This window comes from Leguminivora glycinivorella, chromosome 4 (genome assembly GCF_023078275.1).
Source record: "Leguminivora glycinivorella isolate SPB_JAAS2020 chromosome 4, LegGlyc_1.1, whole genome shotgun sequence".
Lineage (NCBI taxonomy): Eukaryota > Metazoa > Arthropoda > Insecta > Lepidoptera > Tortricidae > Leguminivora > Leguminivora glycinivorella.
In genome coordinates this window covers 3,325,768-3,338,394 of record NC_062974.1, presented here as the reverse complement: position 1 = coordinate 3,338,394, position 12,627 = coordinate 3,325,768, and the positions used below count along the sequence as shown (strand labels likewise).

Here is a 12,627-nt window from a genome sequence, read left to right as displayed (position 1 = left end):
GTTATGCTCTTAAATGGATCACCAGCATTAATGTTACATCCTGTATACATATAATACGCACTAGATCCGGAGAATGACGAAGAGAAATCGGATGCAGTGCGTAAAGTACCAAGTAGTTCTACGGCTATGGCGGATCTTATTATCATGGATTCTGATTGGACGTAGTGCGAAATCGATCTAGTAGGTAAGTAAAGCCTGACCAGTAATATATGACTACGCGCCATGTTGCGGAACTTCATTAGAACTATTTTCTTCATACTATACTGAACTGTCAAGTCAACCCATACATCAGAATAACAGCGCCCTCCTGACAGTCGTATATTTCTGGTCAGGCTTTATTTTATTTAACTACCAGTATCACCATGAATAACAAATTCCCAAGCGAGAACCTCATCAAAGATAAAGGCGCGTAATTCAAAATGATCATGAGAAATTCATTTTTTTAACACTTTTTTTACGATTCTTTAAATAAAAATTAGCGTGAAATACCATATTATATCATAATTTTAGAAAACCGGTTATAATCGATTTGCATCGCTCGTCACTAAAAGGAGACGTCATCTCGCCTGTCCTGTCATTATCTGTGGTAGGTGATAAAATTGATAAGCGCACAGTACTTGTTGATTAAAAATTGAATCAATAGCAAAACAAACGGATACGCGCAGCGTTCGGGGAATTTCATAAAATTGTTATTATGCAAGTAAAGGATAAATTTGTGCCAAACTATGTGGTCCAAGTTTTTATCGTGTTCTTCTGCATTATCAATTCCATTGTAGGACGAAGGGTAAGAATTGTTATTTAAAACGTATTTTTATAACTTCTTTCATTTATTAAAAGTTTTAAAATTAATACGCTAACGCAGTTATATTTTTTGCAACGTAGCATTATTGCGGAGACCTTAGCAATAATAATATCTTGTTTTTTACCGTGTACTTACGATGCAGGCATATCTTACGTGTGCAAGAAGTTACGACTATTCAAAATATTTATTATTCAAATATAATTACTGTAACCAAATATTTACTTCACTACCTTCAGTCGAATTACATAGAACTTACCTTGTGTGCCCTGGTAGGTACCTACAGTTGAGTTTACAAACATCTTCACAAACTAGCATTCCAAAAATATATTTACATGCCTTTGCGACAATGACAATAAGGCTGTTAATATTATCTTTGGAATTCTGGCATGTACAAATGTTTGTGAAGTCTTCCAGCTAGGTAGACTCTGGATGAAGCAAAAAGCTAGGAAAACTAGGCAAAAGACAACTCCAAATTATAACTGGAGTGTTCACAGGCCACGGTACAGGTACGGGGTCAAAGGAATTTTGGCCAAGATGGAACACACTGACAACACTGATTGTCGCATGTGTGGTGAAGAGGAAGAGACTGTCAGACATCTAATGTGTGAATGTCACACCCTCGCCAGACAAAAAATTAAGAACTTTGGAGCAGGTTACTTGGTGCCAAAGGACTTCAGAGAGCTACCAATGAGCCTTATCATCTGATAGGTGGAGATGGTCGAGAAGCTCCCAAATAGCTGAAGGATCTTAGTATCGTAGGGGGTAATTGCACAAAAGATCCCGCTGGGTCGAAGTGTATCCGTAAGGGGGCCCTTAGATTTGAGATAAGATATGATAAGAAGGCTTCCAGGTTTTAGTGTTGTATTGTATTTGCTATGTCAACATCCTAGGTCCCAAACTGACCTCTGCACTTGTGTGACTATCGAAAATGTTCTCTGTTTACTAATGGAAATATTCTTGAGTTTAATCTTTCACAATTAATACACATAATAACTTTTCTTGGAGAAGACTTACTTGAAGTGAGTGAAGGGTTAGTTCAAGTCAGTCTTCTCTAATATCACGGGGACAATACCATCCCTGAAACATTGGGGGTTAGTTATAAAATAAATGTAGTGATACATGTTTGTCTGAGTACCCACAACACAAGTCTTCTTGAGCTTACCGTGGGCCTCAGTCAATCTGTGTAAGAATGTCCTATAATATTTATATTTATTTATTTATGATTAAGCCCGAATTTAAAAGTTATTATGTAAAATGGAGACTGTTCTTGTTTATGGCACAATTCTTTACATTAGTTAATACTGCTTGTTATAGTTCTCCGATGAAGGCTATTACCCTGGAGACTACTACAATGATCAACAATCGCAGTACGCTAAAATTAAAACTGCACTGGGAAAACTGGAACATAGTAAGTATTTGTAAAACGGAATGGAATATCTGTTCCTGAGACATGTTTTTCTATTTTTTATACATGATGATCCTCAGATACCCTCAGAGTACATTTTTAACCCCCGACGCAAAAACGAAGGGGTGTTATAAGTTTGACGTGTCTGTCTGTCTGTCTGTCTGTCTGTCCGTCTGTCTCTCTGTCTGTCTGTCTGTTTGTCTGTCTGTCTGTGTGTGTGTCTGTCTGTGGCATCGTAGCTCCCGAACGGATCAACCGATTTAGATCTATGAAGTACACACTATGTTACTTAATGTCCTATAACATTTATTTATTCAAATTTCAATACATATAAAACAAAATGTTATAATCAGTACAATTAACAGTCGAAGATAAAGCTCATAACACATAGGGCTTTTATGAACCTTTATAAACCAAGCTGCATCTAAATGAATGTTAGTAAAACAAATCAATATCATTTCACAGCCCCCCAGTACGTCCCAAACTGGCCTAACCCAAACATCAAGCTCGGGCAAGTGTCCGGAGTAGCGCTCGACCCAGCCGGTCAGCTGCTGGTGTTCCACCGAGCCGACAACACGTGGGATGAAACCACGTTCTCCATGCGTAACGTGTATCAGAAGATAGGCGAGCCGCCCATTCCTCATAACACAGTGCTGGTCTTTAACGATACTGGAGAGCTGGTTGATATGTGGGGGAAGAATCTGTAAGTATAACCAGCGAGATTTGAAAAGGGCCTTTGGGTGAAATCGGACGAAATTTTAAAATGGACACCAAGTTGTGTTATCCCAGTATACTGTAAAACTTGAAGGCCCTTATTAAATCTCATACTGTAGCTATAACATTGTTTCATGTTGCGTATTATAATAGTCTTTCTATATTATTAAATTAAAACGGGACTTAATCGTTTATATTTAACCCGACGTTTCGTACGTGACATTACGTCCGTGGTTACGGGTAGACTGGCTGGGAATTGTATCCACATCTTCTGTTGTACGAGTTTTTCGAACTACCGGCACTTGATTGAGTCGCGTTTTAATTTAATAATATGAGTGAAGATCGTGTTAGTTTGAGTCTTTCTATTGTAGACACAGAACTAAATCAAGATAGAAGGAAAAAGTGTATCTACTTCGCGTGCGAAAAAGTTAAATAGCGAGCAACATTGTTCGCCGCGCAAGTCAGTCTGCTCCCGACCGCTGCCCGCGAGTGACATACAGTGAAAAATACAAAATGGGTCGGTATTCGATAATTAACTGTTCAAACACCACCAATAAAAGCAAGGGTGTTAAACAAAGTGTTTCCTATCATCGGTAAGTACCATTTGTCCTAAAATATTTTTTATTAAATAAAAAACACGATTTTCCTATTTTTATCATCAAAACATTAGCTGACGTACGGCCGTCAAACTAGTTTTCCATTGCGGCTTTAATTTGACGAGTCCGACTTGGCGTGCGTTTAAAACAAGCGATATAAAAATAGGCTATTCAAACTGTCGAGACAAAGTGAAGGTAGATTTGTTATTTTGTCCGTCGACTCGTCGAACTTAAGAATAGTGGTGCACCACGGAACTATATCGTCATGTATGCTGCGATTTCCTTATTCGATTTAAATCGATTTTGCGAAGCAGTGGAAATTATAATTATGTTTTTATATTGTTATGAAACTATACATATAAAGTACGAGTGAAAAGTAAATTTAACTTTAAAATAGATTACAGTTACGGTATTAACGTTGAATTTGTGGTCGGCAGAAAAACAAATACAAACATAATACGCTCTATATTTATTATGAATAAAAATAACTCTAAAAATGTGTTAATGGTTAATTATATTTATATATTACTAAAAGTTGTAACAAATAACATGAGGATAATGCTGTGAGTACATGGTCGATTTTCTTAAAAATATTACGAAATATTAACTAGTATTAATACCTACCTACTAAAATCTTTGTTCCTGGCCTTAGGCAAATTATATACCTACTAGTGAATTGTTTGTCATCACACGAATACAGGTATATACTTACTTCATTTCACAACGAAGATGAACATCCGATATTTTTAACTTCGGCGGGCATCCCGCACGCAACCTCCACAATCGATTGAATGGGTTACGCGGCGACAACGTTCCCATCACTAAAGTACACTCGTGACGTCATAGGCTCGACACAAAACGTTACACGCTCGGTTTCGCTGTTAATCGCCGAGCATTTTCCTTCTATCTTGATTTAGTTCTGTGATTGTAGATACCCGCCATTACGGGCATCAGGTTATTGTGTAAAAAGTAGTAAAAAAAAACCATAGCTACTCTCAAGGAGCCGGGCGCTTTTTAACGTTATATAAAATTTCGTCAAATCCAAGGGCAGTTTCATCACATTTGGCGCTCAAAAAGTCTTGATCTGGCGCTGATCACCTACTTCGTGGTATACTAAAGAGTTGCGTGTTGCAGTTTCTACATGCCCCACGGCATCACTGCGGACAAGCAGGGCAACGTTTGGGTGACCGACGTGGCGCTGCACCAGGTCTTCAAGTTCACTCCGCAGCAGAGAGACCAGCCGGCCCTCGTGCTTGGGGAGAAGTGAGCTCATACATTTAAACAATTGGACTTTTTTCCGACCGATTTTCGTCAAACATGGCTAAGAACACTCCCGTACCGAACACTGTTCAGTATTCAACAAAAAAAAAAAGACTAAATTTAAATTGGTTCATCTGTTCGAAAACTACGATGGCACAGACAGACACGTCAAACTTATAACACCCCGTCATTTTTGATTCGGGGGTTAAATATGATAATATAATAAATGGTGTAGCAGTTTGGGCCCCGTCCTCAGCTGGCGACAGCCTAGGTTAAGTTTTTATGTGGTTTGTATTTCTTATATTATTTTCTTAGTTATTGAGACTTTTACATTCATAAGTATATGAATTAAGATGTAGTATCAAAATACATATCTAAATAGATTGCATTACCCAGAATTATGTATTAATCTACTATTTTACCCCACTTTTCCTAGGTTCGTACCAGGCAACGATGAACGGCACTTCTGCAAGCCGAGCGCCGTCGCCGTCCTCGACTCGGGCGAGTTTTTCGTGGCTGACGGCTACTGCAATACGCGCATCATGAAGTTTGGTCCCGATGGGGAGTTGTTACTGCAGTGGGGGAGCCGTGAGTACACAACACATAATGTACCCGTTTGTAAGTGAGTTGCGATATTGCATGGAGAAATTATAATTTTAACCTTTTGACCACTCTGTAGGTATGTGTAATTTCACTTTCTCAATTTGGACCACTCATCATCATCCTTGCGTTATCCCGGCATTTGCCACGGCTCATGGGAGCCTGGGATCCGCTTTGACAACTAATCCCAAGATTTGGCGTAGGCACTAGTTTTTTACGAAAGCGACTGCCATCTGACCTTCCAACCCGAAGGGTAAACTAGACCTTATTGGAATTAGTCCGATTTCCTCACGTGTTTTCTGTCACCGAAAAGCGACTGGCAAATATCAAATGACATTTCGCACATAAATTCCGAAAAACTCATTGGTACGAACCCTCGACCTCCGGAACGAAAGTCGCATGAACTTACAGCTAGACTACCAGCGCTTTTCTCAATTTGGACCACTAAATAGAGAATTTAATGTCCTCAGATTCCCGATTCGCCTCCCCATTCTCATTCAACGTGCCGCACGCACTAACTCTGGCCGAAGACAGAGGCCTAGTGTGCGTGGCTGACAGGGAAAATGGTCGAGTTCCTTGCTTCCGATCCGACAACGGGACTTATGTCGCTGGGTTCAAGAACTGGCTTATAGGACCGAGGCTGTTCAGTGTGGCCTATTCTCCGGCTGGCGGTAAGTACTTATAATAGTGCATTTGGGTATTTGGTCGAAGACAGAGGTCTCGTGTGCGTGGCTAACAGGGAAAATGGTCGAGTTCCTTGCTTTCGATCCGATAACGGGATTTATGTCGCTGGGTTCAAGAACTGGCTTATAGGACCGAGGCTGTTCAGTGTGGCCTATTCTCCGGCTGGCGGTAAGTACTTATAATTGTGCATTTGGGTATTTGGTCGAAGACAGAGGTCTCGTGTGCGTGGCTAACAGGGAAAATGGTCGAGTTCCTTGCTTCCGATCCGATAACGGGATTTATGTCGCTGGGTTCAAGAACTGGCTTATAGGACCGAGACTTTTCAGTGTGGCGAACTCTCTGGCTGCCGCATGGCACGCATTAACTCTGGCCGACAATAGAGGCTAACAGGGAAAATGGTTTGCTGTCCCTGACCTAGGACGCTAGTATTAAATGCCAATAATCCGATAGTCAGGTTCTATGTTAGTAGTAGCTATTTTTTATAATGGGATTTTACATGTTATTAGCGTAGCTCATGCTGGCACAGACTGTATTAAATGGTGAATTGGCTTTTACTTATCAACACACTTAACAACATACTTATTAACAAGCTAAAACGTCTGCAATTGATACTACTAAGCTCACCTAAAGCAGTAATTTCCTATTTTTAACCTTCTGCACTTTTAGTGTAACGCTGGTTAAAAGGTTAAACTTTTCCAGGCGGCCGGCTCTACGTAGTAAACGGGCCGTCGGGCTCCGTCCCCGTGCGAGGTTACGTCATCGACTTCACTTCGGCTCGGCTTATCGGCACATTCGCTCCCGAGGCGGACTTTAGCAACCCACATGACGTAGTGTCTACCGCTGATGGCTCTAAGGTCTACGTCGCTGAGCTCAATCCGTTTAGGTAACTATAAGTACAACATATTTCATTTAAAATGCATTACTATTGTCTAGAAGCTTGGTATTCTGTCATGTATATATACTTAAATATTTTTGTATTCTAGGGTTTATAAATTCGAAGACGAAGTTTTGCTGAACGCAACAAAAATTGAGAAAAACACGAGCGTGCCAGTCAAACCTACAACTACTATCGGTAAGTGACATTACAACATTAGCATTAGCACGTATTTTTGCCTATAACGGAATGAAAATGATATGTGAGTATAAGGTTCAAATTAGTTAAAATTTAACCTTTTTGCCACATACACTTTACTGCAAAAACATAGTAAATACTTAAATATTATTTCAGAATTATAATTAAATTATTTTTTTTATTATTTATTATTTGTTGCTGTATTTAGGAGACATATTGTTTTGTTACTAGCCTATTTTTTCGTTTTCAGAATTTTGTTTAACTTACCCGTTTAGGTGTTAAAAGGTAATTTATCGTCCTGTAATCTAACCAACCTTCAACTTAAATTTTAAATAACCTTTTACTATTTCCTATCCTGTTTACAATATGTTCATGTAACTGTTTTTGCGTCATCGTCTATCAAGGAAGTTAAAATGTACATTTATGGTCATGTCGGTGACTATAAAACGGATATATTTATGTAAATTATATTTTATCTTGAAATGTACGCATATATCATTAATAGGTATTTCTATACTGTCACTAATGAGAACGATACTCATAGATGCGCTTAAATCACATATTGCTTTTTTTTTGTTGTGGCCACAACTAATTTAATTGCACAAAATCTGAGTCGTTTCAATGAAACCTTGTACTCGTAATTTCATATTCGTATGCTTACTCGTGCATTACGTAAAATGGGTCGATTAATATTGCGGGGTGCCTCTGTTCTTTGGGCACATTTCTGACATAGTTTACCAAAAGCCGGGACGGGACGGGACGACACAGAGCGAGACAATGTGCTCACGCGGCAAACGTCCAATGTAGATGTGCCTCGGCCTAGGCAGGTTGCTCGGTCGAGCAAAACGCACGCACTGCCTACATAGTACCATTGCCGCGCGAGGAAATTGCCTCGCGACGTACGTTCCTCGCTCTATGTGGACTATTGTGGACCCGGCTAAACACCAAAAAATAATTTGTCAGAAATCGCATCGCAGTCGAATTAGACGTATATTGACCGGGATATGTATGTTATGTTCACGTGCTAAGGTAGTTTGTGTTGTGCCGTAGCGGTGGGCGAGCAGGCCGCGATGGTGCCGCTGGACGCGTGGGACACGTGGCGCGGCGCGGTGGGCGGCGCGGCGGGCGCGGCGGGGGCGGCGCTGCTCGCGCTCGCGGCGCTGGCGCTGCTCCGCGCCCGGAACAAAGGTAAGGACGAGCAGACCGAGCCGCTTGTCGCCTAACCTTATACGAGTCATACGACCGAACAGCGAACTGTTAGAGATTTTTAACCTTTTAGGTACCGATTTTATACCTGATAAGGGGCCACATATTACGTCACGCAAATTTAAGGTTTTTTTTTACCGGCAGTCCTTTTTTGCCACGCTGTTTTTGTATCCTTTTAAAAAGGACCAAAGGAAGGACGAACAGACCAAACCGCTTGTCGCCTAACCTTATACGACTGATAGCGAACAGTTAGTGAATTTTAACCCTTGCAGATTTTATACCAATTTTTTTTGAACGGGCCCTCCGTTTATGTCACGCTTTTTTGTATCCCCTTAACACGTTCACGGACGGCTAGTGACTTCATCTGTCTTAGGCCAAAAGGAAACAAAAAACTACGCGTAGGTATGCTATAGCAGTCGTGTCCGCGAATGTGCTAACATGGTTTGTTACATTTTTAGTATGACCCTCCCTCCTTACGCTGTTACGTAATATGTGGAATGACAATGCATGTTGTTTTTAATTGCACCTTTAAGTACTTACTTTATTTTGTATAAAATAATAGAGGTTAATATGAACTAGTAAAATTGGTGAAACTAATTTTCTTATACAACTTCAATATAAACTAATTATTGAAGTTTACGAACCACGATAAAAAAATACATTGAATATTGTTTACTAATCATAATCACCATTCTTAAATAACCATATGAAATCTGCAAAAATGTGTCATCCTATTAACATGGGCCTTACCAGTATTTCAATAACAAGAGTAGGGCATATAAATGGGTTTACGCGTCTTGAATAACCAATTACCTAGTCCTCTTGCCCGTCCATTTTAAAAATGTTATAAAAATTTATAAAATTATATTATATATAAATATTTTATTTTAATTTTCTCAATATGTATCGTTTTCTACAAACATACTTCAATACGTATTAAGTAACCCATTTACTTTCGAAAATTATTCAATAATATTTTAAATACGCTATTCAATGAAATGTATGATAAAGTTAAGCTAGATTATTTAGTATTACTATGTATTACTTTTCTCGATCTACGTGTACCTAGTTGAATTATGCCCTCGTCTCGATTTAAGTCTAGCTACTTCTAAGTTCTATTAAGTTCCGAAAAATAGATCTGAATTTATTTATTTTAAATAAAATTATAATTTTACGTAAATAATAAAATAACCATACGTAAATTATGAAATTAAGTGCTTGTAAAAATAACTCGAAATGTGTAACAACGAAATTGCAAAATGGCCAAGAATACGTTAAGGTAGGAATTAATTTAAAAAAATATTGTGCATGTTTCAAAACTTTTTATGCTTTAGGTTTCGGTACGCAAGATTGCAACACATCTCATTATTAGGCGTGTCGAAAACATTTTTCACGCTTAAAACATCACATGTATAATCTACTAGCAAATCTTGAATGCCAACATCTTAGAAAGATTATTATTATGCATATTTTAAATTTGATAATATCTGGGCGACCGAGCTTCGCTCGGTTCTATTTTAATATATCACGTCTTTAGATAAAAAAAAAACTCTTATAAATACAAAAACAAAAAAAAAGACAAAAAACAAAAACTTAATTTCTGACCGGGATTCGAAACCCTGACACCTACGATCTATCTGCGTACATTAGACCGACCTCGTGCGACTGAGCTAAGCGGAATCGATGCGCGCGCGGCGAAATTAAGGACCATATTTTACGTTTACAAATGCGAAAGAAAAACTCATGAAAACTCGAAAATTCGCGTTTTCCGGGATCTAAGGCTACGCTAGATCGATTTTTCACCCCCGAAAACCCCCACAAAACAAATTTCAGCGAAATCGTTAGAGCGGTTTCCGAGATCGTCGGTATATATAAATAAATAAATAAATAAATAAATAAATAAATATACAAGAATTGCTCGTTTAATAGTATAAGATTTTATTCTCAATATTTGGCCATTTTACTTGAATAAATTTAAGTTATATTTTACTAAAATAAGTTGGCGCAGTAAACAAAAACAAGTCCAATTTATTTTTGTGTCCATCCATAATTAAGTAATTATGTAGATAGTTATAGTACTTATAATATTAAAAACAGACTATTTCATTTGTGATCTTGATGATCTCTTTTAAGCTTTGTGATCCAATTTAACCTTTTGACCGCCGTTAATATAATCACACTCACTAATTCCGTTTGAAAAATTGTGGCGTATTTTTGACATGCGATTCGGCGGACAAAAAGTTACTTTTATTTCTTTATAAATTTTATACACTATTTTTAAACTTTATATACACTTTTAATATTACGTTACGCTTGTTTACCATTCCTAGCACAATGTGTTACGTACAGACTTTATTTATTTGTAATGCTAGTATTTATTTTGTAGTACTCAAAGTACGTAATGTTTACTTTTAGTTATGCTTACGCTTTAGTACCTACTTAGTGATGCGATGTAAAAATATTTAATGAAATATATTTATTGGAAGCAGCTTCATGTATTTTTATTTTTATGCACCGCCTCCTCGCATGTGTTTTGACCACATTTATGCACATTTTAAACTATGTAGCACTAGCAAATAGCTCCATTTTCGCGCCAATTTACATTACCGTGTACACTTTATGTGATCAAAGAAGGGGCCATATCACTCTGGAGCATAACATAAACGTGAATTGCAATCTAATTTAATCTGGATACAACACATGACTGAAGTATCAGTCTTTTTATTTAGTTTAGGCCAAACTTCGAGAAACGTCTCCTTCAAGGATAATAAGTACCTTTTTATATTACTACAAGGGCTTGCTCCACAAGGTATTTTGGAAATTCCGGTAGCAAAATATTAATTTGAGATTTGTTAGTTGAAGAAATATAATTTGCACTGAATCGACCAACTAGGTAAATGGTGTACAAGTACAAGTAGGTAAATTTTTGGATAGATTCGTGCACATTATAATACAACAGTAAACCGTAACTACACTTAGATTTTTTGTACGAAAAGTACAGGTCGCTCTCATAGTATACTCTCTAATAGCAAACTAAACTCAATCTTATATAATGAAAAAAACAACTTAAGCCGCGTGAACGATTATTTCTATAAATGATTGTGAAAAGATGTTGACCAAAACGAGTGGCAAGTAGTTTTTGCTTTCATGTTCTTGTTCTATGTAAATAAATACGCCGATTTCCTTAGGCCTTAAGATATCAAGGTACTTCAAAGTCTGGTCCAATAGGTCGCAAAGGCGTGACGCGACGTCGCTGGGAGTACGGTCACGGCGAGTTCAAACTGCGGCGGCTGCTCGAGCGACGGCGCTTCACCCGCGTCCACTCCGACGACTCCGATGAAGAACCCGCGCCGATGCTGCCTCAGCCGCCTGCTAACGCGTGATCACTGCGAATCGACTTTGGATTATTGATACGAATTGGGACGAAGGTAATGTAGAGAGAAATAGGGAATCAGGGATGGATGTCTAGAGATAGCTCTTGCATCTGACACGTTTTTAGAGTTCCAAGATCATGTGTAGATATATTTCTTGATGATAATGTATTTTGATTGGAATTTCATCAAGATATGTTACAGTTCACATTAAGTGCGGTAAGCTCTTCAATGTTGCATTTCTATATAAATGAATGTGCCAAAGTAGAAACTAAATTCGTACCAAAATTATGTCGTGGACCATCATTCTACACCAACCGTATTAGGTACCAACTACTAGCTGGGTTTATCTTGTAACCAAAGTAAAAGCTAAATATTATAGGTACAGAGAAGAAAGGGTACCTAGATTATCTGCTACCAGACCATCAAATTTACCTAACCAGATGTAAGAGCTTTGTGTCGGTATAGATTTATATTCTTGTGTCTTTAAGTTAACGTTAAAATATATTTAGTTTCTAGAAGTTGCCTGTCGTACAAACTTGTTGTAAAGTATGTTACCAGTAGCTTATTAGTCTTATTACAATTGCATATATTAGGTTTTAAAGTCTAGAAAGGAATCAAGGCCAAGAAATAGTTACGTAATGTGTTTTACATTATGTAAATACATTTAGTTTTAAACCTATAATTTCATTGTAATTGTGTGTACAATTTATCTAAATCCATAATGAACGCCTACTTCATGTATTTTTCTACACTAAGTTATCGTATTTAAGCGTAAAAATTCTATAGACCGGCGCGGACGCGTAGACACGTTACAAATCGTTCATGCACCGTAGCGTGGCCGATCGTTTATTTGCTTATTAAATTTAACGACACAAGCAAAGGCATATATGTATAATAAGTTAATTCAATATTTT

General features: G+C 38.0%; 1 protein-coding gene across 2 annotated transcripts; it reads left to right on the top strand.

The window, feature by feature from the left end:
• The first annotated feature begins 594 nt into the window (after positions 1-594).
• Positions 595-12,617, top strand: LOC125225069 (peptidyl-alpha-hydroxyglycine alpha-amidating lyase 1-like). 2 transcript variants are annotated; one of them, XM_048128586.1, is made up of 10 exons: positions 595-784; positions 2,117-2,210; positions 2,673-2,910; positions 4,652-4,780; positions 5,214-5,365; positions 5,848-6,048; positions 6,761-6,944; positions 7,045-7,133; positions 8,184-8,321; positions 11,568-12,617. In XM_048128586.1, exons 1-10 carry the CDS (start codon positions 695-697, stop codon positions 11,720-11,722), a joined length of 1,470 nt encoding a protein of 489 aa, XP_047984543.1. In that variant the 5' UTR covers positions 595-694; the 3' UTR covers positions 11,723-12,617. The 2 variants fall into 2 exon arrangements, with proteins under 2 accessions (XP_047984543.1, XP_047984544.1); XM_048128587.1 differs by lacking the exon at positions 11,568-12,617 and adding an exon at positions 7,384-7,418 and having other exon boundaries at positions 8,184-8,298.
• The last annotated feature ends 10 nt before the right edge of the window (positions 12,618-12,627 follow it).

Coding starts and splice junctions, on each gene's coding strand:
- LOC125225069 (XM_048128586.1), top strand. CDS start 695: ATGCAAGTAAAGGATAAATTTGTGCCAAACTATGTGGTCCAAGTTTTT. Junction 5,366..5,847: donor GTTACTGCAGTGGGGGAGCC/GTGAGTACACAA, acceptor TAATGTCCTCAG/ATTCCCGATTCGCCTCCCCA. Junction 6,049..6,760: donor GGCCTATTCTCCGGCTGGCG/GTAAGTACTTAT, acceptor AAACTTTTCCAG/GCGGCCGGCTCTACGTAGTA.